Consider the following 27,765-nt stretch of genomic DNA (forward strand, 5'->3'; position numbering starts at 1 on the left):
GATCTCAAAAACAGGAAATCTGCAGTGACTTCTTCCAGTTCCATCTGTACTGTTTTTGGGTTTATTGCACAGCGGCCATGCCTGACAACCTTTTACATAAACTATGAGGCGAGGTTATATTCTTACATTGGCAAACTGGAATCTGAGATCAATCTGGCTGTAATACTTTAAGTTAACATAATTAAAAAATAAAACAGTGATAATGTATTATTCAACATATGGTGCAGCAGTCCTGTGGTGAAGTAACACTGTCTCCATTTAACTGCTGTTAATGGACACTACCTCGCTCCATGTATTTTCATTTTCATTTTAAAATACATTATTGATGAAAGAGACTGGGATCCATCACACTGTTTGTACAAAGTGTTATCATTTATTCACATTTTTTAAAAACACAGTCAAAGCTTATATTTCCGCATTGAAGTTCAAGAACATACAGTTTTTGCTTGTATGAATTGAGACACACAAACATACACACAGAGATGTACTCGAACAATACAGGCACACAATAACTGTTACTTGATTGGTAGCTGTGGGTCACAGTGAGGTCAGGATCAGTATTTAACACATAGCGGTGTAATTCAATGGGAGAACTTTCCCACACTAACATCAAACTTCATATGTAGAGCAACTCTAAATAAAGTTCTTTGCAGTAGCACAACCAAAATACATGTGGGAGAAACAGTAAAACAGCATGTTCGCTTGAGCAATAGCTACACTGGAGGTTTCAGGGACTGCATCGTATGGACTTATTATCACGGATTCAGTTTTATTAGCTAATGACAAAAATAAAATTGGTTTCAGCTCGTTTTAATTTATTGTTTCACTAATTGCAAAGAAAGTCAGAAAAGTGGTGACATCAATATAAACTTCTTTATTCATAAACTACTTTAACATTTGAGTCTCATATATTTCAGTTTACATTGATAGCCTTTGTTTATTAAATACAAATTCATATCTTATCAGACAATCTCCACTGCAGATAACATATATTTATATAGCACAAGAACAAAACCATAATTACAAACTGAAGTGGGTCCTCAGGTGGTTTCTGCTTTGTTTTTCCCAACACCGCAAAACCATTAAAACCCCCCTCATGTGTGTCACACCTTTGCACCGATGGTCCTTCATTAGGATGAACAATGTCACTGCAGTTAATGGATCAATCGCACATACACCATCCTGCTGCCACAAATACTCACCAAATCCATTGTTTTAACTTCTGTTGAATAATGTTTGCTAATATTTACAGTGTCCAGCTGTTTTAGGAAATTCCTGACCATTTTTATATATTTGTGTCCTGCTTTAAGTCTTCAGTAGGAACGAATGGTCTTAGGACTGAGTGATACAGAGTAAGACTTACAGACAGACTTACATGTTTTAGCTTTTTTATGGGACATGCTGACAACAAGAAAAATATAGAATAACCCTACTTACTCTTTACATAGATAAATATTTACATGTTTTGTAGTAATGAAATGATCTGAGCTGTATATATCTCTCCTTAAACAGTATTACACTTCAGTCTATGGCCTCAAACCGTAGTTTGACCGTATGGTGTGCAGGTACGTCATAAACGTCAGATACAATGTGAATTCTACAGCAGCTGGGGTCAGGTGAAAAAACAGTTGTGCTAAACCGAAGCTTCTGCAAACACAGCACTTTGTTTTAAGAGAAGGCGCTAGTTCCATTCAGTGCGGAGGTTACACAAGTTGAGACTTTAACTCTTTTTTTTTTTTTTTTTTACATATTATTTTGGGCATTTCATGTCAACAGATAGCATCAGTAGAGAAATGACAGGAAATGAGGGAGAGAGGTGCAACAAAAGACCCAGGCCAGACTGAAACTGAGGACATTGTGGTTCATGGTCGATGCCTTGGCCTTCTAAGCCCCGTACCAACCCCTACTTAAACTCTTAACAGCAGGTGATGGCAAAGCAGCAGCTCCAGACTGTACTTGTCACGCCTTTCCAACAGACTCACTCTGCAGTGGGCACGGCAGAGTGTTGAGTATGAAAACGGAAAACGTCCTTCAGGTTGTACTTTCCCATTTTGTTGTGCTTGTAGTAACGGACGTACAGGAAAGCCACTATGACGGCAAACACAGCAGCAGCTATTATTATCCCAGCTATAATGTATACGATGTAGTTGGCTGCAGAGGGTTGGGTGAAGGGGTCGGGGTAAAGACAAGAGGAACAGAGAACATTCTGCATCAGATCACTGAAATACCACAATAGCCACAATGAACTTCCTCTCTGGTGGTGAGAAAACTGACTGAAAGCATCACTATGGTCAACTTCAGTATCTCACTCTGCAGCAACAATAGCTCTGAAGACTGAACATAATGAAACTCATAACTCACCTTTGACATCCACGTTAAACGTCACGGTGAGGGCTTCCACGTCGTTTGTGATGGTGCAGGTGTACTGCCCTTTATCCGTAGTTTTTATAGAGTTGATAGTGAGAATGCTGCTATTGGTGGTGGGAAGCCCATTTGATGGGATCGACCAGGTGTATGAGGGGCTGGGGTTTCCCACAGCTGTGCAATTCAGTTGTAGAGGGTTTCCCTCAGTGATGACAATCCGATCAGGATGTGATGAAGTCATCAGCTGAGGCTTATCTGTGTGTTGAGAGGGTAAGGAAGAAAAACACGTCATTACAGAAAAATGGGAACAATTTTGAAATTTAAACATCATCCACCGATGCTGACAGACAAAACAATGCAGAAGAGCAGTGGTGGAAAGTACCCAGTAAGTTCCACCACAGGACTGGCCAAGACAGGCTTTTGTATTTCACTTTCAGTTTCTAATACTACATAACTCTGCTCCAAAACATGTAAGAGGAAAATGCTTCAACTTTAAATCCACTCCATTTATTCACAGGAGGAACTGTAGTTAATAGTCACTTCGCAGATTGATGTTTATATACACATCATCAGTAACAAACAGTGAAGCGTTAGCTCAGTCAGGGAAGTCAGCACCAGGGAGACTGTATTTAAACACAATGGGGCTTTCAGCTAAATGCTCACAATTACACTGCAAACACCAAAAAAAAATCAATATCAGTTTAAGTCTATGCAATATTTTGAGTATTTTCAGTGCTTCATCTTACTGTCAGACAGCCCTTTCCTTTGGCACTTTATTTTCTTAACCTTCTCATGCTCCGCACTCCTACACATAAGTGCAGCTGTGCCTTGCATGGTAATGTGGCATGTTTTGATTTAAGCACATTTTTCTGAAACATATGTCAGACATGAACAGTGTATGTGCTGCAGGGTGAGAGACAACAAACAAGTGATTATGACAGCAGCAAGAATGAAATGCCGTTGACTGTGGAGAGAACAGGACACAGGAGACACTGTTCTGTATTCTCTGGTCCACCCTGGTCCTTCTCCTGTGTACTCTGGAGAACCAGCTGTTTCTTTACTGGTTGTTTGGTATTATTTGCAGGTATTTAGTGTTATATTACCTGATGGCTGAGGGCAGCAGTGCTTGTCAGCAAACGTCTATCAGGCTTATTTAGCAGTGGTCTGGATCAGCGCCAGTGTTGTTGATGGTTGAGAAAATTCAGTGCCAAAGGAAAGGGCTGTCTGATGGCAAGACAAAGCCGTGAAAGTATTCAAAATATGGTGTTCACTAAACTGATTTATTTTATTTGGACCTTTTTTTTAGATTTCCACAGCAGTACATTGCTCAGCTTCTGTGCTGGTGCACCTGTCTGCTTCTCCAAACTGTGGGCATGCTAACCCCCATCTACAGTATTTAGTACACAACTATTGATGAGTACCCTGTGGAAACAGAAAACCCAGACTATCCCTTGTAGTTGATAGAGCCTTGATAGTTTGTATCTCCACGTCTTGCTTGGAGTGGCCACCTAAGGGATTTGAATGCAATATTTACTCTCTACAAACTCCTGAGAGACATATCTGACTCTTTAGAGCTTTTTCACTGAAAATGTGCTGATGACAGCTGTGAGAGTGATCCAAAACAGCAAACTGCAGGCCGTAAAACCAAAACATTGAGATAAAAAACATTATAAAGCTCTGCGGTCACTGAAAAAGAGGCAAAAATGGTAAAACAAGGGTGTCAAGGTGTGTTGATTCATTGTTATCAGACTCACAGAGGACCGTGGCAGTGATGTTTTCTGAAGTCACCACTGGAGGGGGCTGTGGTCCTTCAGGTCCCAGTTCTAGCTTGGCTTCACACCAGCACTGGACTCCATCATCTTTGTCTCTGGGGGTGATGTTTAAAGTGAAGATCTCAGTCACTGGTGTCTTCTGATCTGTGTTATTCTTGGACTGCTGTGGACCCAGTGCTGTCTGTCCTTTGTAGAAGGTCACAGTGAGGTTTTCAACAGGAGCAACATCCTGTACTGTACACCGCAGAGTGTACTGACGACCCTCACGCATCGGCCCAGTGTGGTTAACAAAGTTGATGGACACACTATGTGGAGGCTCTGCGGAGAAAGGGAAGGAGACAAAGAGACAAGCTGAGAGACACCTATAGAGACAGACACTCAAAGAGGATAATTTGCTTTGACTGCACATTTGAAAACAGTTCTGTGACTCCATCGCTTTAGCACTCATTCTGATCATAAACCTTGAAACCATCACTAGGAATAGTGTTTTGTTCACCAGTGGTTTTACTTACGGTAGACAGTTACAGGCAGGGTGCTGGAACACTGGCAGCCAGTGTCTTCGTCGTTATAATAACACATGGCAGATGTGTCCCATTCAGTCATTGTGTCAACTGTCCAAGAAACCATGGTCCCATTTTTTGTTCGGACTCCCACAGATGTTTCCAAACCATATGCCTCGCTGTGGCAATGCTGACATACAGAGCACCTGGCAGAGCTCGAGCTACCAAACTTCACCACCAGTCTGGATGGAGTGAATACAGGTTCATCTGCACACTTTTCATCTGAAACACAAACATTAAATGTTGTAACTTTAAACAGCTTGATGTAAAATAGTCATCAGATACACTATTAAAGCATCAAAAACTGTAAATTCACACACAAACGAAAGTCACTTTACTGCTATATACTGTCCTTTACTATAACAGTGTTTTGGTTTATTTATGCAATGTATTTCTATTTTTCCTAAACAGAATATCTAGTCTCCCCTTAATTACTAGAGAGGTGTGTTGCTAGGCCATCTGAAGTGGTCTGTAAACAAAACAATAGCAGTTATGTTAAGGTTATGTTATTTCGCACATGCACAATCGCAAAATTTTCCAGAAAAAATACTCACCAAAAATAGATTAATTTACATTATGCAGTTTTTCTAATCATATATGTTGTCTACTTCTACATTTCCAGTCAATCACTGAATAAATCAATAACATTATGGGTTAACTTATTCAATGGTAAGGTCCAGGACTGGTCTCCAGTGATTTCAACAGTTCAAATAGGTTTTTTAACCACTACTGAATGCTGAATTCTACATATTAACTTTTAGAACTGACTGTAGGAGACTAACAAGGCGTCAGTGGTGAAACCATCGACACTGTGAAAGCTTTGCTTTATTCCACGTTGAGTTCATAGTTTTATTGACAAGGCCATAGCACGCGCAGTACTACCACAGCATGCTGTACAGTTTGAAATGTTAAGAGTAATATTCATAATGTGAGAAAAGAAAGATGTTTTGTACACTGTACTGTACTAAAGTACAGCATACACACAATACAACACAAGCTATAAAATATATTATTTACAATTATGCAGTACACAGTAAACAATAATGAAATAGTAATTGGGACCGACAAATTTATATGAAAAAACATTAATAATGGAACCTTAAGGATGTAAGTGCAGCAATAAATCACAATTTTCACTCAATCTGATGAAACTCAAGCGAAAAATGTATCCAAAAAAACAAAACAAAACACGAAGCTACACACCGCCGTCAAAGACGGACTGTTAACTGGTTGCAGATCGAAGCAGATGCCGAAAACTTACCACAGCTGGACACGCGGAAGTCGTGCAGAATGTTAATCAAAGAAACAGCCAAAAATATGTGTCCGAAAATCATTATTCCCAAAAATCGAGGAGCCGGGCGAGACACGTTTGACCACAGAGAAATCGAAAGTAAGATCCGTATAATCCCGTTGAGGCTTTGTGAGAGGTCGGGCGGAGCTGTGGAAGCGGAGTACACACTGACGCTTCAGTGACTGACTCTGTGACAGTCACGCTGTTTCTAGTAAGATGTGAAATTGAAACTAATCTGGGGAGGATTTCCGAAGACCTTTGGGAAATTCCGGTAGTCTCATCAGAGGGTGACTCACACATGTTCCTGCATCAACTTTCAATGACCCACTGAACTAAAGATGCCCCACACGTATATACTAAAACATGTCAGCCTATAGATGGACTATACACACACACACACACACACACACACACACACACACACACAACAGACGTGTACGTTTAGGAAGGCCAGCTTCTCTACGTGGATGTTGGTGGAGGAATTCAATGTTCCGGAAACAGACTTCCCTTTTCTCTTTCCTGAGAGCCCTTCCTCTCTCCAGTAGGTAGAAGCCTCCAACTCTTGAGACTGAAGAACTTTTATTCACCTGTACCCTGTCTGCCTGTATAGATCTATAGAGCTATAGATATATCAGAGGAAGCCAGGCCTCCACATCAGAAAGCCAGATATTTTAATGGCGTTTGGTGTTAGGAGAAGAGCAGCAGAGTGACACAACCAGAGCGGAAAACACTAAGTCAGCTGTGATTAAATACCATATGAATGCCACCCTTACCAGGAACACCTTCTAATAAACCGCCCTTTATAAATAGTAAGTTCCCCTCATGCCTTAAGTTAATAAATCACTTCCTGATGCTTTAGCGGTCAGACATGAAGTCATTCATTAAAAATTGTGCCATTGCTTTGTTTTATATATAGCCTACGTCCAGGAAACATGTCAATCCAACATGTTAAAAGAATAGTTTGACATTTTGGGAAATGCACTCATTGACTTTCAAGCTGAGTGGAGAGGACACCGCTCTCCTCTGTGTGCTAGCAATGAAGTTAGCCTACAGCTAGTAACAGTTAGGCTAACTTAGCATAAAGAATGGACACGGGAAACTGCTAGCTTGGCGTTGGCCAAACATAACAAAATTTGCAGCACCCAGACGGCTCACTAATTAACATGTTATATCTGTATTTAGGCTTTACAAAAAAAAAAAAAAAAAAAAAAAGCACAAGAAAGAACATATTGTGGCACGGCTAAGATGTATAGCCAGATTAGATATGTGTTAAGTGATCTTTAGAGGTGCTGGAAGATAGATGTTATTACCTTTGAGTAGAGCCAGGCTAGCTGTTTCCCCCTGATTCAAGTTTTTATGCTACCATAAGCTAACCAGCTGCTGGTTGTATCTTTATTTTAAGCATTGTTTTTACACTTTGGTATTTTTATTTGTTAAACCAACACAAAGTAATGTGGTAACAGAGAAACGCTAGCTGTTTCCACCTATATCTGCTAAGCTAACTGGCTGCTGTCTGTAGCTTTATTTTTGTGTTGTTTTTACAATTAAGTACCTATATGTATTAAACAAAGGGATATATTGTGTTAATTGGTGAGCTTTAGAGGTAATGGTTTACAGTTACCTTTCAACAGAGCAAGGCGAGCAGCTCACTTTTGTATCCCCTAAGATAACTGGCTGAGTAACGTTTGCTCCATTAGCATACATAGTGATACCAATCTTAGCACCAAACTCAAAAAAGCGGATCAGTGAATTTCTCAGAAAGTAGAACTGTTCCTCCACAGTAAGAGCACTTATTCACACTAACAGTAAGAGCAACATGGTCACAGTGTAAACGAAACTACATTAGTGCAAATTAAAGCAGGAGATATCCATAGTAATACACATAAATACAGTAGATTAATAGGCCTAGTTCAGGAAACATTTGGACAACAGGCAGCTGCAAAACAAACCTGTCCAAAGTAAGTAAGCAGTAAGACAGTTCACAGTAATGATATACTCTGAGCAGGAGGGCTATAACAGTGTGACACATAACATACACAGAGACAGGCTGAAACAGGACAGGGCTGTAGGTATTTGACTCCTCAGATTCATGTGAAATATGATCTCGGAGTCACGTGTTAACAAAATATTAACATGAAATACATCTCTATGTTTGAAGTCAGTGTTAAACTTAGTATGAATACGTTTTATCTTTCCATATTTCATACATTTTATTCCAATTTACCATTATTGAAATGGAAGTAACAAATTTGATATAATTTTATTTCAATTTAGGCCTCTAGGCAAAATCTATGGATGTCTTCAGATAACAATTACTCAGAAAAATGAAGTCATGTACTTGAACTTTGTGTCCACATTCTGCCACCCCCCCCACGCTGTGAAATGCACTGACGTATCTGGAAATTATTTAGAAGTTTTCCAGTTCTGCAAAATAGGAGAAGTGAAAAACAGAAACGTAGAATTAAAAAAAAAAAAAAAAAAAAAAAAAAAAACAGGAAATGCACATCATCAGGGGTTAATTTAGTTAGCAGAAGTTGAGCTTGAGCTTGAGTAACCCCTTAGGTGTTGGGGGGGGGGGGGGGGGGGCACACTGTTCTTAGATTATGGACTATCACACTGTTCTCAGGTTATGGACTATCACACTGTTCTCAGATTATGGACTATCACACTGTTCTCAGATTATGGACTATCACACGGTTCTCAGATTATGGACTATCACACTGTTCTCAGATTATGGACTATCACACTGTTCTCAGATTATGGACTATCAGGCTGGGAAATTGAGCAGTCTGTAAAAACCAGATCATTTTCACATAAATATTATGGCCTGGCGCCTCCCAGTGGCCGTCCGAATAAAGACACTGTGTTACAAGTTGAAAATACCTCAGTTTTTGCCTGTTAAGTAGAAGTAATGATGTGAATGTGCTTATTGATAATATCATTATATATTATTATACATTATTGAAGGTTATGCTTTAAAAGTGAGGTACGAGAGCAAAGTCCTGTTTATTTTCTGTCAGAGTTGGGTGTATTTTTTTTCCTCTCAACTTTTCAATGAGAGGAAATGGGCTTGGAGGATTATGTAAATGCACGCCAGTTATGCTTTGATGGTAATCTTAACTGAAGGACTGAAGGAAATAAAACACAAATATAACGCATTAACTAACTTATTATAAAAGTAGTTCATGGTGGTAGCTTTATGTAGTTCATGGTGTATCTATGCCTTCTGGACATTTCCAGATATGAAATTGTGGAGGAAAAAGTCTGAGTAGTTTCTTTCTAAGACTGGATATCAAATCTCAAGACATCCTGAGTACCAATCGAAATGCATTTGTTGAATATTGAAAAGTGACAAATATTCAAAGCTGGTGTTGACAGATCATATATATACACACACGTAAAAAATATCATATATTTCCTGAGATAAATCAGGAAACATGTCTACGTTTAAAACTGCATTTTTAAGCAAAATACCTTATTGAACACTTGAGCAGTTTGCAAGAAATGGTCAAAAGGTTTAAAGTTAAATTTAAGAACAGCACTACTACTATTACTACTTCAGAATCAGCCTCAGTCCTAATCTTCAATAGTAGCCACAGTCCTGGTTCTGGTTCTGAGACAGAAAAAGAAGAGGAGGAACATGGCGATGATCAAAACCAGCGCAGATACTGCTACAATGGCCATTACAGGGATGGGAATTAGATGTTGAACTGGCGGATGATCTGTAGGCAAAGAAGTAAACAAGTGGTCCATTAATGGAGGTATACAGTACATTAAGAGGAAACATACACTGTTATACGCTTGTTTCTGTCCAGTGGTCTGATGACAGTGAGGCAGTGGTAGACTTCTTGGTCTAGTGCATTATTTTTAATCAGCAGGTTTATGGGGGGTGCTGATGTTATAGCTTTGGCAATATGGCTTAACAGTAATGTTCAATATCAGCATATACTGTATCTCTATATGGCAAATGTATGCACAATGACATGTAAAATATTTCATCAAAACTGTGTTCCACTTCTGTGTATTATGGCAGAAATCTCTTCACACACGGCAAACAAAAAGCACCATTTGGGAGATACTTATTCGCTTTTCTTGCAGAGAGTAAGATGAAAAGATGAATACCCCTCCCAGATGGCAGAAGATTTACAGCTTGCTTTTTTGAGCAAATTAAAGCAATTAGATATAACGTGTTATTTAGAGACTTTATTTAGAGAGAGTGTTAGCAGACAGATTTTATCACCCTTAGATAAAGCTACTCCAGCTGTTTCCCAGTTTTCCAATCTTTATGCTAATTCATCAGCTCCTGCCTGTAATACGATCCTCTGTACAGACGAGAGAGGCATCGATAACTGGCATATTTCCAGAAATGTCAAACTATGACAAAATATTGTCATATTATAATGATACAATTCAATTACAGTTAAGAAAGAATAATATTAAATCATTGTCAAGCCTTGGTTATTTTGTTGTCAAACTCACAGTAGACTGTGGCGATGATGTTTTCTGACATCACCACTGGAGGGGACTGTGGTCCTTCAGGTCCCAGCTCCAGCTTGGCTTCACACCAGTACTGAATTCCAACATCTTCCTTTCTGGGGGTGATGTTTAAAGTGAAGATCTCAGTCACTGGTGTCCTCTCTTTATTGTTGGACTGCTGTGGACCCAGTGCTGTCTGTCCTTTGTAGAAGGTCACAATGAGGTTTTCAGCAGGAGCAACATCCTGTACTGTACACTGCAGCGTGTACTGATGACCCTCAAGCATCGGCCCAGTGTGGTTAACAAAGCTGATGGACACATTATGTGGAGGCTCTGGAGACACAAACAGATATGGAGACAGACGCACATATGGAAAAATTTGAAATTATTACATTAACCTATAATAGAGCCTGAAGTCCTTCAGGTGGATATCTGCCTTAATCTTTCTAACATGCTTCATCACTCACTCTGATTATGGACTGAATAATGAAACAGAGTATTTCATACTCAAAAACAAGTTTACTTACGGTAGACAGTTACAGGCAGCTTGCTACAACACTGGTAACCCTCATCATGATTATAGTAGCACACTACAGATGTGTCCCATTCAGTCATACTGTCAACTGTCCACAGTATTATGGTTCCATTGGATTGAGTCTGTCCATCAGATGCTTCCAAACCACTTGGATTGCTGAGGCAAGCATGCTGGCACACAAAGCACCTGGCAGAGGCTGGGTCGCCATACTGGACTACCAGTCTGGATGGGCTGAACACAGGTTTATCTGCACAGTTTGTATCTGCAAGACAGACATCAAAGGGATGTAAAACAGCTTGGTGCAAAATGGTTTCCATTTTTCTTTCACTTGACTAAATTTAGCTTATCTGCTTATTTTACATTCTACTTAAACATGTCTTCATTATTTTAACTTAGATGTTCACTCTTTTCTGTCCATCTCTTGATCCTGATGCCCCACTCTGAGGTCAGTGACTGCAGTTCACTTATCAAAATACAAGTGATGAATGACTGAATTTAATCATCGTCATCTTTCCATTTCAAGAAATCAGTTAATCAGTACAGTGGAGGAAGAAATATTCAAAACCTTAAACAAGATAAAAGTAGTATAATTATTTTATGGATACAAAAATGTACTTTAAGTATTAAAAGTAAAAGAACTCATAGGGCAGAAAAATAGCATCTATAGGTGTAATATTATCATATATTATTTTATTATTATTACTGACACATTAAATATAAGCAACATTTTTAAATTGCAGCTGGTTGAGATGGAGCTCATTTTAACTAGTTTATACACTGTTGGCTAGTTTTATTAATAAAACTGAATCCTGTTGGTATGCCCTTATGAATTGTTGTGGAGTGGAAGTAAAGTAGCATAAAATGGGAATTCTTAAGTATAAGTGCCACCAATTTGTATACAGCAGTTGAATAAATCCTCCACTGTGTCAACAGCAGAGCCAGTGACAAAAAGCGCCAAGCAGTATGTAATGGTAAGATCTGTCTACGTAAAACAACAATAACATTTTTAATACAGGAATGGTGACATTAAAAAAAAAAAAAAAAAGATTTTAATGCTTTTTAACTACTTACCACAACTGGATACACGTAAGTCGTGCAGAAAAGTCCCCAAAGACACAATTACAAGTATGAAACGAAAAAACATAATTTCCAATTATTCTTGCAAAGTAAATAAAGCAGTCTGGAGTCAAAATCATTGAATGTAAAAATGGTCAGAAAGTCGGGCAGTCTCTTTTCACAGCAAACGCTGTACTTGCATTGTGTATCTGATGGCCTCAATTTACCTCAAAACATAGCTTATCGTCAGACCCAGCAGTATTTCAGGGGCTGGTCTGGAGTGATAGACCAGTCTTCATTTTTACTGTGAGATTATGAGACTGCGAATGACAAAGTTTGACAGAGATAGCGTTTTAATTGACTAAGAGCCATGTTTCCATGGTCACAATCAGTGACACTTGCCGACCAGTGGCACCAAATGACAAAAAGCAGAGGAAAACATTGCTCATCACTTATGGTTTGCGGTGTGGAGAGAGTAATGGAGGGGAAAGAGTTTGTAGAGAGCGCAGTCGTGGACCGGGGGCAATGCAGTGTCATTTGGTTGCCCAAAATCTATCCTGAGCAGTACTGAAATGAGTTACTAAGAGCCTTGACACCGTATGAAGCCACAGCATCTCAGCTCTGCTACAGCTCTGCACTGTGCTGAGATTTTAGGCTGGGGTAAGTATTGGAACCTCTGGGGCGGAAAAGTGAAGCCAAAAACTGCAATTTCTCAAATGGACACTGGCTACAAATCCCCATAGACCCCCATATAAAGTACCCAACTTTACAGCAGAAATAAACATGTTTACAGCCTGGTACCAAAAAATATCTCATGCTCCACCCTTGCTCCACCTCTTTGCTCATACTTGGATTAGCCAGGAGTTTGGTGGTCAGAGCCACTGTCACTTAGCTTCACGACGGCTCCTCAAAAACCTGTGGGTGTCGTCCAGACCACATCCATGTTTTATACAGTCTATGGTGCAGCAATTTTCGATTTACGGTGAGAATATGTGTGTTTACAGTACATATACACGAGAACAAGATGTGAAGTAAGGGAATGAAAGGGTAACAATCTGGGCAGAGTAGCATCATATGGAAGGATACTGTGAGGTTTGAATCCAAAACCTTACATAACAATATGTTAATCAATATAGGAAAACATAGATTGCTGATATTCTAACTAGTAGAATTTTTTGTTAGTCTGTGTTCGGAAAGGATGAGATGATATTTCTGTTTTGTTTATGAAACTGTTGTAACAGAAGGGTGTAGTCAAAGCTCCTGTATGTATTCCCTGTTTAGGGAGGATGTGATTCTGTCCCGGTCCAGACCCTCTGCTATTTTCTGCTGAACTTTTGTGTGTGTGAGAAAAAGACCGAATGGCTGAGTGGGCGACTCAGTGTGACGATTTTGTGTTGGTTTGTTGTGTGTGCTGTTTTTGCTGTAAGACTGGTTCATTTCATTTCATTTTCATGCATTTCATCACAAACAGTAAAACTGCTGTTAAATTGAGAAGAGGGAGTACATAGAATTAAGAAAAAGAAGGAAGAGCGTGGGCATATTAGGAGAGACAGATATATAATTGATTGAGGTGGGAGACGCAGATATAACTCATAGGACATATATGAAACACTGTGGAATAAAACCTGTGGTAATTTATAGAAGGCCTTTCTAGTCAAGTTTCCAAGTCCATTATCAACAAAAGTAGTCAGAGCAATGAGGAAAAATTAGACACATACAAATTTGCATTAAAGTGCATTGGGCAAATCCACTGGCTCACCACGAAATTCACAGCTATGATAGAGACTGAACGCACCAGTGTGAGAACTTGGGTATCGCAGAAACTCTGAAAATTCCCCTGCACTCATGACACCTTCCATCTGTCTCTCACACATCAGCGCATGACGAGGAGCGTGGTCTGAGGGGAAACCAAGAGCCATTTACGGGACTAAGTGATTGTTAGAAACAGTGGCTGCCCGCAAGCAAATTTCTGTGAGGGGTGTGGTCGTCACATTGGCTTGATCTGGTGTGTGTGGGCTGCTGCTTACACCCTGAAGTAAAAGAGTGATACACACACATACACACACGCTCTCTCTCTAGATAAGGGTTTAGCACACTCATCATCTTTATTTCTTTTCCCTTTTCCCCTACATTTGTGTGTACTTGCCCTCTCTTCAAACTCTATACTGTATATGGTCACAGCATCTTAAGTCACACACACGCCACAGCAGCAGTTGGCTACACCTGCCTTGACTCATCATTGCCCCCTGGAAATAGATCTCTACACAAAAGAGTGCTGCTGCCAACCAGACATCAGTGGGAAGAGGAAATAGATAGTGAAGGAGTGCTGGTGGGATTGGGTGGAACCACTGCGCTGCAGCAATCCCCTGCTGGGGTTTTCTTTGTGCTGATAGCACATCAGTTAAACATCACAAAAGCTCCTGTAGTCGAGACGCCAACCCCTGCTGGCCTTGCTTTTATAAAATGTGCTGCCTAGACTGAGATCCTGATTTGACCTCTAGAGGAAACAACGTAGTCGACATTATGACAAACAACTGCAACATTTTACTGCTGAAATTGTCAAATTAACATGTGGCTACTGGGCACACACCAGACATTTTCATGCTTTTATAACACCCCCCCCGTCGACTGGAAAAGTAGAAGGAGCTAGCAGCATACTCAAAACCAAACTGTACAACAACTTCTGCTGTCATGTTTGTAGATCGAGTCCAGTCAGAGGTTTAGTGTAAGAAAGGAAAAAAAGGTTGAACTCACCTTGGACAACCACAATAGTCCCCACAGTGTAGCTGAGGCTAATCTGTGTGTTGACTGACTGACGAGGAGGAGAAGGTGAGGAGAGAGAAATGCAACACCTGTAAGTAATTAATGCAAACAGCAAACAAATGCACAACTAAAAATCCAGAAGCAAACAGATGGCCATCAAAGGAGTAGTTTGACAGAAATACACTGATTCACTTCCTCTCTGTACAACCACACTCAAGACTGTACAGTAAATATGAAGCTCAGCTAGTGGCCAGTTATCTCAAAAGGCTCCTCCCCACATCCACGGCTATTCATTCTAGTATGTTGTGGATCCTCCAAACATGTATACTTAGTCTAGTTTTGTCCGCCAGTCCTACGCCCCTGGTAGCTATAGCCAGTGGCTGGGACCATAAGGATGCATGCAGGTTAGACACTGAAACAAGCTGGACTCATAGCAGCGGGCTTCTATCAGGTGAAAGATCTTGACACCTTAGCAGTCATGCAAACTTAATTATACATTTATTTTATGCTGCTAAATTGTGGCGTGTTGAGACTCTCAGTGTATAGTGGCTGTAATGTTTTTTGACATCACCACTGGAGGGTGGTGTTGTCCTTCAGGTCCCAGTTCCAGCTCTGCTCCTCTTCATTGCTGGACTCCATCATCTTCTTTGCGGAAGCTGATGTTCAAAATGAAGATCTCCAGTCACTGGTTTCTTCTTCTCTGTGTTATTCTTGGACTCCAGTTGGCCCAGTGCTGCCTGTCCTCTGTAGAAGGTCACAATGAAGTTTTCACCGGGAGCAACTTTCTGTGCTGTGCACTGCAAAGCTGATGGACACATAATCAGGAGTCTCTGTGGAAACCAACAGAGAGAGATGTAGAGAGACACACTCACACACACACACACACACACACACACACACACACACACACACAGTAAGACAGAGGCTGCAAACAACAGCATAGCTTTAGATTATAAACGATTAAACCATCCCTAGGATCGGTTTTATACTCAACACCAAATTTCCTGATAGTTACAGCCACTGGTAATAAGATAAAAGATCCTTTATCAATCCCACAGCATCAGTAAAATGATCATAATAGCACAATGCAGATGTGTCCCAATCAGCCGTTCTGTTAACGTCCATGAAATTTTCGAGACCTCCACAGAGTCAACGTGGGTTTATCTGCACTGTTTTCATCTGTAAGACAGACATTCAGACATTCAGTCTCTCCATGTGTGTTTACTTCTGAGCTGAGCTCTTCACATTTCAACAGACTGTAGCCAGGACACACAGGACTTTGTTTACATCTATCCTCTTGGCTGTCCAACACTGAACCAGCTGTGCGTAAAGCGAGAGCTTCACAGCTGTCAGTCTCTCCTGTGAGCTTGTGAGCAGGGATTTCAACCATTTATCGACAGTGATTCATTTGTGTTGTGGTAGTTGCCCCGGTGCTCTTTTTGGCTCAACTATCCGGAGGAAACAGTTTCCTCTGAGACTCCAGCTGCCGCTCCAGGAAAACACCTTAGAACAAGACCAAGAATCTCACCACACATTGACTGTTTGTGGTTTATCCTCAGAAAGTATTACAGTGTTCAGCCTATTTATTAGTCCATATATTTATCCTGAGGAGCACTGATAAGGATGTGTTCACAGCCTGCTTGAGTGTGTGTGTTTGTGTCTCATGGTACACACACATTGTCTGCCTTATAACTAATTTAAGAAAAGGTGCTTCAGACATTCTAAAACACAATCAAACCTCTTTATTGTCCAAACTGGGAGGAAATCAGAGCACCCCGAGCAGACCCTGTCTACATGGTTGTGAGGTTGTGAGGCGACGGTGCTCTCCGCTGAGCCTCTGTTCAGCCTTGTACACCTCTGAAAATGCCGCAGTGCAAACCTCCTGGTAAGTCCTCCTGTACCTGTGATGAAAACTCTGGCCTGGACATCTTTCCATGATCTGCAGGAGGCAGCCTTAAACGCAGAGAAGAGAGCTCTGTGTGCTTGTCAGGACTAGATAACAGCTGTGTGTCCACAACTGGATCCTGTAATAATATCACTCCAGCAGGCATCAACTGCTCCTGCTTGTCCTGCAGGTCTGTTGGTACAGCTGTGCAGACTTTTCTAGCGTTCTTCAGATCAGAAGCTGCGTTCAGCAGCAGGTTTGGCAGCTGTTTCATGTTGGTAACCCATTCCTCCTGGCCTTCAGGAGAGTGCGACACTTACACACCAGAGCTGGTTTTCACTTCCTGCCTCCGCTGTAGACTCACAAGCTGAAGAGAGAGCAGGAACTGTCTGCTTGTGTTTGATCCATTTCACATACACCCACACACACACTCTTTCTCTCTTCCTCACTTGTCCAAACAAAGTAAAACAACAACAACAATAACAACAGGATCCTTGTCCATAACTCTGAACTTCCTCCGAGATAGTTTTGGAAGAAGCACAGATGCTTTATTTAAGTAAAATAATACAGCAATGTAAATGTGCTCCATCACAAGTATTAAATGCATGGACCAAAAAAGACTTGCATACATTCTAATTAAATGATGGTTTGATACTTGTCCTACTTTTTCTGCTCACTTCAGCCAATCAATCAACCAGCGCCCAGAAAGGTGTGATGGACTCAAAGTGGAACAGGTTTAAACCCTGGTTAAGATTAAAATGGTTTTAAGTGAGTCAGATTTTAAGTGTATCTAAGCCTACTACCACATCAGTCCTGTGTTTGTTGACCCATCCATCCAACCCACATTTGCTCCCGTCATAATTACAACGACCGATAGAGGTTGACACCTAACAAGGCTGATTTATAAAGATATCAGATATGAGCTATATTAGCTTCTGTTTATTTTCGTGTTATAGTTCTGGAAACAAACTGCCCCTAAATTACTCAGAGAATGACCTCAAACCAGAGAAAGCAATAAAAGCATGAGGAACGTGTTGACTGTGTGAACCACTGCGCCGCTTTGACGCATGTGCACAATACTGTACACAGTGATAGTAATGTTTTGTGACATCACCACGGGAAGAGGCTGTGGTCCTTCAGGTCCCAGTTCTAGCTTGGCCTCACACCGCAAGTGAGCTCCATCATCATCTTCACGGGGCCTGAAGTCGAAAGTGAAGACTTCGGTCACTGGTGCCTTCTCTTTATTATTGGACTGCTGTTGACTCAGTACTTCCTGTCCTTTGTAGAAGGTCACAATGAGGTTTTCAACAGGAGCAACATTCTGCACCTCACATTGCAGAGTGTAATAACTACCGACAAACATCGGCCCAGCGGTTCGGTGAAAGCTGATGGTCACAACATCTGGAGGCTCTGGAGAGACAAACAGAGAGATGCAGAAAGAAAAACACAGTAAGATCTAAAGTCCTTCAGGTGGATATCTGCCTTAATCTTTCTAACATGCCTCATCCCTCACTCTGATTATGGACTGAATGATGAAACAGTTGGAGTGTTTCATACTCAATAACAAGATGACTTACGGTAGACAGTTACAGGCAGCTTGCTACAACACTGGTTACCATCATCATCAGTATAGTAACACACTGCAGATGTGTCCCATTCAGTCACATTGTCAACCGTCCACAGTATCATGGATCCATTTTGCCTCGTCACTCCAGCAGATACTTCTAAATCAGTTGGACCTCTGAGGCAAGCATGCCGGCATCCAGAGCAGCTGGCAGAGACTGGGTCACCATACTGAACTACCAGTCTGGATGGGCTGAACACAGGTTTTTCTGCACAGTTTGCATCTGCAAGACAGACATTGAAGAGATGTTGAACAGCTTGCTGCAAAATGGTTTCTGTTTCTCCTTTTACTAGACTGAATGTTGCTTATTTATCCACTGCTTCAACATTCTACTTAAACATGTCTTCATTATTTTAACTTAGATGTTCGCTCTTTCCTGTCCATCAATCAATCATTCACGCTATCTTGGCCTAGTCTAGAGCCTGATGCTCCACTCTGAAGTCAGTGACTGCAGTTCACTTATCAAAATACAAGTGATGAATGACTGAATTTAATCATCATCATCATCATCATCATCATCATCATCATCATCATTCCATCTCAAGAAATCACCTTATCAGCAACAGTGGAGGAAGAAATATTCAAAACCTTAACAAAGGCAAAAGTAGCAATACTGCAATATAAAAATACTCCATTACAAAATTTGCATGTAACTTAAGTAGAAGTACAAAAGTATAAAAAGCAAGATGCGCTTTAAGTGTTGAAAGTAAAAGAAAAAAAAAACCTCATGATGCTAAAAAAAACGCAACTGTAGGTTTTACATTATTATATAATTGGATAGTTGTTATTATTATTAAGAAGTAAGATCTGTCAACAATAACCTTTTAATAAAGGGATGGTAACATTAGAAACACTTATATTAACGTTTTTAACTTACCACAGCTGGACACATGAAAGCCGCGCAGAAAAGTCCCCAAACACACAAATAAAAGCAGGAAAAACATCATTTCTGATTAGTCTGTCAAAGTCAGGTGGCGCACTTTAATTCTCCTCCATTTCTTCAAAGTTTGGGAGCAGTGCAGCCCCTTTTCACAGCAGCCCCCCTGTTTCCCTCATTTTTATCTGTCCTCAGGTTACCTCATAATAAAGGCACTTAAGGGGCCGAGTCTCTTCGATAAAGCACAGCCTCCAACATCCAGAACCGTCAAAAGCAGCTGTGAGAGGTCGATCTGAGGAGCAAAGGATTGAAAACTGCTGCTTTTGGGAGGCCAGGTAGCTCACCTGGCAGAGCGCGCCCCCTTCCTCTCAGACTGTCCTATCAATAAAGGTTAAGAAAAAAATGCAATTTTTTTTTTTACTGCCAAAATATTTAATATGAATCAATCAAACTTTATTTAAACAGCACATCAAACATCAAATGCAAAAAAAACCCATTTAAATTAATAATATAGAGAATAATATAATAAGAACAATTTAAAAAAAACAAACAAAAAAAACATGTATAATGAGCAGGAGAGGACCAAGCACTGAACACTGGGGGTGCCTTGTTACAAGAGGAGCAGAGGAGGAGGTGCAGCTGTTCATGTTGATGAACTCTTGTCTGTTTGTGAGATGGGCCGTTTCTGTGCTGTGCTGTAGAAACCAGATGGAAATGGTTCAAACGGGTCACTGGAGATGAGATGAGGTCTGAGTTGGGAAGTGTTGGGACTTCACCACATGGACAAACAATGACTTGTTAAAGAACTCAGGGTGTGTCTGATGATGTTTCATAGTGTCGCCTTTCCACTGCCAAGTCCTCGACCAAATTGGACCATTTAAAACCAGAAAATGAAAAAATAAGCTTCTCTGACTGAATGATTACACTCGAGGCCTTAAGAGACTCTGCAGAAAATCTGAAGGACAATGGAAGTTCAACAAGTCTGAAATAATACATAATTGCCTTAAAAGCCAAATATTAATGTATCAGACAGCAAGGATTTAAGATTATCTAGAAATAACCACAATCTTCACAATCTGTTCACCCACTGCTAAAAAAACAATTTTGAACCCGTGCCTTTGAATAACCATTGACCAATCTCAATTCTGCCTCTTTTTTCAATCTACCGTTCAGCAGAAAGTAATTTCATCCCAACTGATATCTTTTATGAATAATGATAGTGTTTTTAACAGCTTCCACTCTGGTTTTAGAGCACTTCTCTGTACAGAGACAGCACTTGTTAAGGTTACCAATGACCTTCCGCAAAGTGCAGACAGAGGCAACAGCTTGATTTGAGTTCTTTTAGATTTAAGTGCAGCCTTTGACACAGTCGATCGCAGTATCCTCTTACATCCTTTGCAGACTTTGGTAGACATCGGGGGCTCAGCTCTAAGTTTACCATGCACATACCTCTCCAACAGAACTGTTCCTGTCACTCTGGGTCACTCCTCTTCCTTGACAGTTCAGCTGAATTGTGGTGTCCCTCAAGGCTCAGTTCTTGGCCCACTTCTGTTCTCTATGTACATGCTACATTTTAGTGAAGTTATTCAACATCATGACGAGTTTAACTTTTAAGGCCTTAAACAGCCTTACTCCTGAATACATTTCCAATTTATTGACCTTGTATGTGCCCCTTTGACCATAAAGATCCAGGATGGAGCCCTGTCGGTTCCTCCAGGTCTCAGTTTGTGACTAAGGGTGATTGTGGTTTGTCCTCATTTTCCAAAATTGTCCTCAATCTATGGTTAAAAACTTGCTTTGGTCCTCATGATGTTCCTTATACAAGGACACACTCTGTCTCTCTCTCTCTCTCTTCCAAACAAAATACAACTAAACTAAAATAATCAGTAATCACAGCAACAGGATCCCACCTGGACAGTTTTGGAGGAAGCACAAATGCTTTATTTAAGTGAAATAGGCAACAATACAACAATCTGAAAATACTCCATGACAAGTAGAAAATGTAGAGATCAAAATAAACTTGAATTCATTCAAATTATGTGATGTTTTGACACGTATCCTGAACCTTTTGCTCATTTCAATTGATCAATCAACCACAGCCCAGAAAGTCAGGATATGTAACAAAGCCTGCTACATCGGTCCTGTGTGTTTGACCAACCCCACCTTTGCTCCCATAATAATGTACACAACCAGGAGAGGTCACCACCTATACAATAGTGTATAACATTAAAAGTAAATATGGGTCATAATAACCTGCTTGCATTGTCGACCTATAGGGTTGTTTTTTCTGGTCAACATGAGCTCATTCTTGCAGAAGAACAGAAGGTGTTTACATTTGAAGAACTGATTTGTATCATATCAGATATGAGCTACACAGGAAATTAGCTTCTGTTTATTATTATGTTATGGTTCTAGAAACAAATACATTTACCCTGAGAATGACCTCAAACCAGAGCAAACAATAAAAGCATGAAGGAGACACCGAAGCTGTGAATCGTTGTGCTGCTGGCAGTGATGAGCTCCAAAATCTTCACAGTGGTAGTGATGTTTTTTGACATCACCACAGGAGGAGGCTGTGGCCCTTCAGGTCCCAGGTCTAGCTTAGCATCACACCACAAGTCAGCTCCATCATCGTCCAGACGGGGCCTGAAGTCGAAAGTGAAGAGTTCAGTCACTGATGTCTTCTCTTTATAATTGGACCGCTGTTGACTCAGTACTTTCTGTCCTTTGTAAAAAGTCACAATGAGGTTTTCAACAGGAGCAACATCCTGCACCTCACAGTGCAGAGTGTACAGATGATCCTCAAACATCTCCCAAGGGTCAGCGAGTAATCTGATGTGTACGTTAACTGGAGGCTCTGGAGAGAAAAACAGAGAGCAGTAGAAGGACAGACACAGTATGACCTAAAGCCCATCAGGTAGATATCTGCCTTAATCTTTCATTATGGACTGAATGATGAAACAGTGGAGTATTTCATACTCAAAAACAAGATGACTTACGGTAGACAGTTACAGGCAGCGTGCTACAACACTGGTTACCATCATCATCAATATAGTAGCACACTGCAGATGGGTCCCATTCAGTCAGGCTGTGAACCTTCCACAACATCATGGATCCATCTCGTCTAGTCATTCCAACAGATACATCCAAATCAGTCGGACCTCTGAGGCAAACATGCTGGCATGCAGAGCACCTGGCAGAGACTGGGTCACCATACTGAACTACCAGTCTGGATGGCCTGAACACAAGTTTATCTGCACAGTTTGTATCTGCAAGACAGACATCAAAGAGATGTAAAACAGTTTGGTGCAAAATGGTTTCTATTACTCCTTTTACTTGACTGAATGTTGCTCCTTTTTGTGCTATTTTAATATTCTACTTAAACATGTCTTCATTATTTATTATTTATTATCTTAGATGTTCGCTCTTTTCTGTCCATCAATCAATCACTCAAATTATCCTCGTTCTCTGGAGCCTGATGCTCTACTCTGAGGTCAGTGACTGCAGTTCACTTGTTAAAGTGCAAGTGATCATCATCATCATGATCATCATCATCATTCCATTTCAAGGAATCAGCTAATCAGCACAGTGGAGGAAGAAATATTCAGAATCATAACATAGGCAGAAGTGGCAATACTGCAATATAAAAATACTTCATTACAAATCTTGCATTGAAAACGTAACTTACCACAGCTGGACACATGAAAGCCGCGCAGAAAAGTCCCCAAACACACAAATAAAAGCAGGAAAATCATCATTTCTGATTAGTCTGTTAAAGTCAGGTGGCGCACTTTAATTCTCCTCCGTTTCTTCAAAGTTTGGGAGCAGTGCAGCCTCTTTTCACAGCAGCCTCCCTGTTTCTCTTATTTTTTTTTTTTATCTGTCCTTAGGTTACCTCATAATAAAAGCACTTCAGGGGCCGAGTCTCCTCAAGGGCAAAGCAAGGCCTCCAACATCCAGAATCGTCAAAATCAACAAGTAACCCAGCGCCTTCATACATTAAAACTAATGCACACGTGTCCTGATGAGAGAGAAAAACACTTCATCAGCATAAATCCACACAACAAAATAACACAATCAGAAAGCAAAGTGTCAAAATCTTCAGCAGATGACTGAACTTTTGTGTCTCTTTAAAGTGTTAAAAGCGTTTTATTTTACTGCAGAACAGCCGCCCTCAGTCAGCAGCTGTGAGGTGTCGATCAGAGGTGCAAAGGATTGAACACTGCTGCTTTCGGGAGGCCAGGTCGCTCACCTGGCAGAGCACGCCCCCCTTCCTTTCAGACTGTCCTATTTTAGCTTCTTTTTTATCAGAAGTATTCAGAATGCACAACAATAGCACTTTTACACACTGTTGGGTACTTTTATTGACAACAGTACAACATATTTTACAGCATAAGACCTTGTGTTTTATATGCAATCTTAATCTTAAACTGTAAAGTAGTAAAGTAAAAAATAAATGTAGTACAGCATTCCTTATGAATTGTAGTGGAGTAAAAGAAAAGTACTGTACTGTAGGTATTTTTTTTTTTATAAATTACTACATTACTACAGGCTACAGTGTGACTGACTGCTGAGCAGCTCCTTCCCGTCTGTTAAAGGACCATCTTCCACTGACTCTGAGCCTTGAAGGTCAACTCTTTACATCACTGCTGACTCTTGTAGAGACCATGCTAATGTTAATCTTGTATTTTTCCGTTGTTTTCTGTGATACCAAACCAACCAGCAGACCCTTGAAACATTCTTGAGTTGTGTAACCCTCACAGTGAATGTTATCTTTTGAGAATACTCCTTCCTGTTAGGAACAGCTGCATTTGGGTGGAGTGTAGGCGATCATTGACCTTTTTCCAGATCAATGTCTACTCTACTCAACTTTTTGATATTTCCATTGTTTGTATAAAGAAAATTAATTGTGCACTTATAGTTCAGTTATACACAATACACTTTTTAACACCTGCACACTCCAGAACGAGACTCTTTTGCTGGTTTTCTCCAGGTTCCAGATCCTTCCTTAATCCAAAGACATGCAGATTGGGTGAACTGCAAACTGTAAATGACTTTTCCCCTCTTATAAATACTGAAAATATTATCAGTAGTATTGCATCAAAGTGCTTTAACAGGCCTTGGCATAGTTTGTGTATGTGCACATTAGAAACTTCATGCCTACAGTCTGATCTTTAGTCAAAAATATCAATTCATTTAAATGAAAACCTTCATCTCAATGAATTGATGTACACAAACAAAACAGTGTAATCAAAGCCACTATGTGTTTTATATGATTATACAGTAGCATCTTTCGTATTATTTACATGTTGTATTTTAATGCAACCACTGGGAGGCGCCATAAATACCCTTTATTTCTCAATTATATGCTTTAGTGGAAAAGATATTACATGCTGCTGTCCAAGAAGCAAACATCCTCTTGCGTTGTCTGGGATTGAACTCAAATCAGAGCAGAGAATAAAAGCATAAAACACACTATGAACCTGTGAGTCAGTCTGTTGCTGGTGCTGCTGCTCTGTACTGTTGCCTGCCTGGTTGTGGTTGTTCTGGTGGCTGTGGCTGAGGTTGGCTCCAGACCTATGAACAGATAGACAATTAATTTGTGCTTATTCTTTCAATCAACGTCTTTAAATTATGATGGCACATCTTCACATTATCATATTTACATTCATGGTGTTGAAGACAAATGTATTATGGAGGCCCGAAATGGTCAAAAGGCAGTAAAAGGTTACCAGGTGAGTAAAAATGAGATGGTGATTTAAGTTTAATTTACTAATCATTGGCGGTTGAAAGGATGGCAGAAAGCTTTGCATTTCTTTTCACACTCCATTAAATTAATAAATTAATAAAATTAATTAATAAAAACAACAACATTTATTGGTCCATTGAGTTATATTTTTGAGTTGTGTGATACTTTTTACTGCCTTTTCTCAGCTTTGAGGCTCCTAAGATGCTCCATAATGCTCATGAAAAGGTAAATTAGAAAAAGCACATACTATAAGATGAATTTAACATTTAGAAATTAAACTATTAAGAAAAGTTTGCTTTTTAAGTCCATGATATGAATTATTATGAATCTCTACATTTGCAGATGATGATGTTGATGATGATGGTAACCACTCCTGCTGTCATGATTTTAAAGAGCTAAATCTGAGATTAATGTAGGTCAAGGAAGAAGGGATAAAAAGTTTGAACTCACCTTGGACAGCCACGGTGAACTTCATAGTGACAGTCCCCACAGGGTTGGTGACAGAGCAGGTGTACTGCCCTGCATCTGCAGTCTTTACATGTTTGATAGTGAAGACGCTGTCACCAGAGAGGGGAGAGCTGGCAGACGGGAGCGTCCAGGTGTATGAGGGGCTGGGGTTTCCGCCAGCTGAGCAGTTCAGGTGTAGAGAGCTTCCTTCTGTGATGGTGACTGGATCGAGATGTGATGACCCCTGTGGCCGAGGCTTATCTGTGTGTTGATTGACGAGGAAGGGGAAGAGAGAGAGAAATGCAACACCTGTCAATAATTAATGGCAATAAAAAACAAGTGCACACTTAAAAACACGAAAGTAAACACACAATCATCAGAAGATTAGTACTATTCTCATGTCTGTACAGTAAATAAGAAGCTCAGCAAGCAGCCAGTTATCTTAGCTTAGCATAATGACTGGAAACATAGGGAAACTGCCTTGCTCTGTCCAAAGGTATTATTTTCTTCAGCAGGGCTGAGCTCCAGCTGCAGCCAGTGGCTAGGACCAGGCACGGCTAGCCGCAGCTAGCTGTACCTGGCTGTGGGGTCAGATGCAGGTTAGGGAGAAACAAATCTTATCGTTAGTGTTCGGTCAAGGTTTTGTGACAAATAAGCAGTCATTTCAACTTAATGATACATTTCTTTGATGTGAACTCTATGTAAAGCTAGCTAGTAATTTGGTAAGGTTAGCGTTGATTGTTATCACAATGACTAACGTTACCTAACATTAGTCTGTTGGCCACTGCAGGGTATTTTTGAATGACAACATGGTTTTGGGACTTGGCTCAGTGCAGAATTGAGGTGTGTTGATTCATTGTTATCAGACTCACAGAGGACCGTGGCAGTGATGTTTTCTGAAGTCACCACTGGAGGGGGCTGTGGTCCTTCAGGTCCCAGTTCTAGCTTGGCTTCACACCAGTATTGGACTCCATCATCTTTGTCTCTGGGGGTGATGTTTAAAGTGAAGATCTCAGTCACTGGTGTCTTCTGCTTTGTGTTATTCTTGGACTGCTGTGGACCCAGTGCTGTCTGTCCTTTGTAGAAGGTCACAATGAGGTTTTCAACAGGAGCAACATCCTGTACTGTACACCGCAGAGTGTACTGACGACCCTCACGCATCGGCCCAGTGTGGTTAACAAAGTTGATGGACACACTATGTGGAGGCTCTGCGGAGAAAGGGAAGGAGACAAAGAGACAAGCTGAGAGACACCTATAGAGACAGACACTCAAAGAGGATAATTTGCTTTGACTGCACATTTGAAAACAGTTCTGTGACTCCATCGCTTTAGCACTCATTCTGATCATAAACCTTGAAACCATCACTAGCAATAGTGTTTTGTTCACCAGCAGTTTTACTTACGGTAGACAGTTACAGGCAGGGTGCTGGAACACTGGCAGCCAGTGTCTTTGTCGTTATAATAACACATGGCAGATGTGTCCCATTCAGTCATTGTGTCAACTGTCCAAGAAGCCATGGTCCCATTTTTTGCTCGGACTCCAACAGATGTTTCCAAACCATATGCCTCGCTGTGGCAACGCTGACATACAGAGCACCTGGCAGAGCTCGAGTCACCGAACTTCACCACCAGTCTGGATGGAGTGAATACAGGTTTATCTGCACACTTTTCATCTGAAACACAGACATTCATACTGATTTTAAACATCATGTCATTCCACACAGTGATCGGAGCTGTTATTGTTGTAGTTTCACTTTTGTTTGTTCAATTCAAAATATATAAATATATATACATTTTAGACAATGGGGAGTATAACTGCAAATGAACACACTGACTATAATAAGCAATTGCTTTAAGGTGTTTATATCGTTTGTAGCCTAATTATTTTGTATATTTTGTACATAATTACAGTGAATAATAACTTGATTTGTCCAGCACTTTACAAGAGCAAAACATTCTTAAACACACAAAATACTTAATACAGAAGGAAGAATAGCCAAAGAATCACAAAACAGTGAAACGTGCTTAAAATAAGGAACCGGATGGGGAAAAAAAAAAAATGTATTATACGTATAAAACAGATTAAAGAGCAGAAAGTCCTTTCAAAGTCAAGTACAGATGTGTACTTACCACAACTGGATGCAACGCAGCCATGCAGAAAACTCATCAAGCAAACAGCCACAGGCATGAAAAACATCATCTTCAGTTATTTTGTTGGTAAGACGACTAATAACAATTGCTGAACATGAAACCCAAAGGTGGTTCAGAAAGCGACTCTTTTCTGATTGTCTATTGCAGTCATACAATGCTGGTAGTGCAGCCTGTTTTCATACCACACATCCTCTCTGCATTTGTTCATGTCTTCAA

General features: G+C 40.4%; 3 protein-coding genes across 7 annotated transcripts; all 3 read right to left on the reverse strand.

The window, feature by feature from the left end:
- Positions 1-362: 362 nt before the first annotated feature.
- LOC143318982 (vascular cell adhesion protein 1-like) lies at positions 363-27,729 on the reverse strand. 5 transcript variants are annotated; one of them, XR_013077054.1, is made up of 7 exons: positions 27,529-27,662; positions 26,802-27,071; positions 26,272-26,607; positions 25,403-25,660; positions 24,687-24,780; positions 23,099-23,224; positions 22,348-22,472 (listed from the first exon to the last, which is right to left on the reverse strand). XR_013077054.1 is itself a non-coding variant. In XM_076727531.1 (6 exons), the coding sequence occupies exons 1-6, from the start codon at positions 27,596-27,598 to the stop codon at positions 23,209-23,211; spliced, it is 1,044 nt and encodes a 347-aa protein (XP_076583646.1). In that variant the 5' UTR covers positions 27,599-27,729; the 3' UTR covers positions 22,345-23,208. The 5 variants fall into 5 exon arrangements, 4 of the variants coding, with proteins under 4 accessions (XP_076583643.1, XP_076583642.1, XP_076583646.1 ...); XM_076727531.1 differs by having other exon boundaries at positions 22,345-23,224; positions 27,529-27,729; XM_076727528.1 differs by lacking the exons at positions 22,348-22,472; positions 23,099-23,224; positions 24,687-24,780; ... (1 more) ...; positions 26,272-26,607; positions 26,802-27,071 and adding exons at positions 363-2,151; positions 2,362-2,619; positions 4,119-4,454; positions 4,649-4,918 and having other exon boundaries at positions 27,529-27,649.
- On the reverse strand, positions 7,398-12,289 carry LOC143318983 (intercellular adhesion molecule 2-like). The gene is made up of 4 exons (XM_076727532.1): positions 12,070-12,289; positions 10,991-11,260; positions 10,467-10,796; positions 7,398-9,709 (listed from the first exon to the last, which is right to left on the reverse strand). Exons 1-4 carry the CDS (start codon positions 12,140-12,142, stop codon positions 9,564-9,566), a joined length of 819 nt encoding a protein of 272 aa, XP_076583647.1. The 5' UTR covers positions 12,143-12,289; the 3' UTR covers positions 7,398-9,563.
- LOC143318984 (intercellular adhesion molecule 2-like) lies at positions 17,216-19,336 on the reverse strand. Its single transcript, XM_076727533.1, has 3 exons — positions 19,204-19,336; positions 18,280-18,549; positions 17,216-18,112 (listed from the first exon to the last, which is right to left on the reverse strand). Exons 1-3 carry the CDS (start codon positions 19,271-19,273, stop codon positions 17,700-17,702), a joined length of 753 nt encoding a protein of 250 aa, XP_076583648.1. The 5' UTR covers positions 19,274-19,336; the 3' UTR covers positions 17,216-17,699.
- Positions 27,730-27,765: the final 36 nt, after the last annotated feature.

Source organism: Chaetodon auriga, chromosome 4, assembly GCF_051107435.1.
Source record: "Chaetodon auriga isolate fChaAug3 chromosome 4, fChaAug3.hap1, whole genome shotgun sequence".
Taxonomy (NCBI): domain Eukaryota; kingdom Metazoa; phylum Chordata; class Actinopteri; order Chaetodontiformes; family Chaetodontidae; genus Chaetodon; species Chaetodon auriga.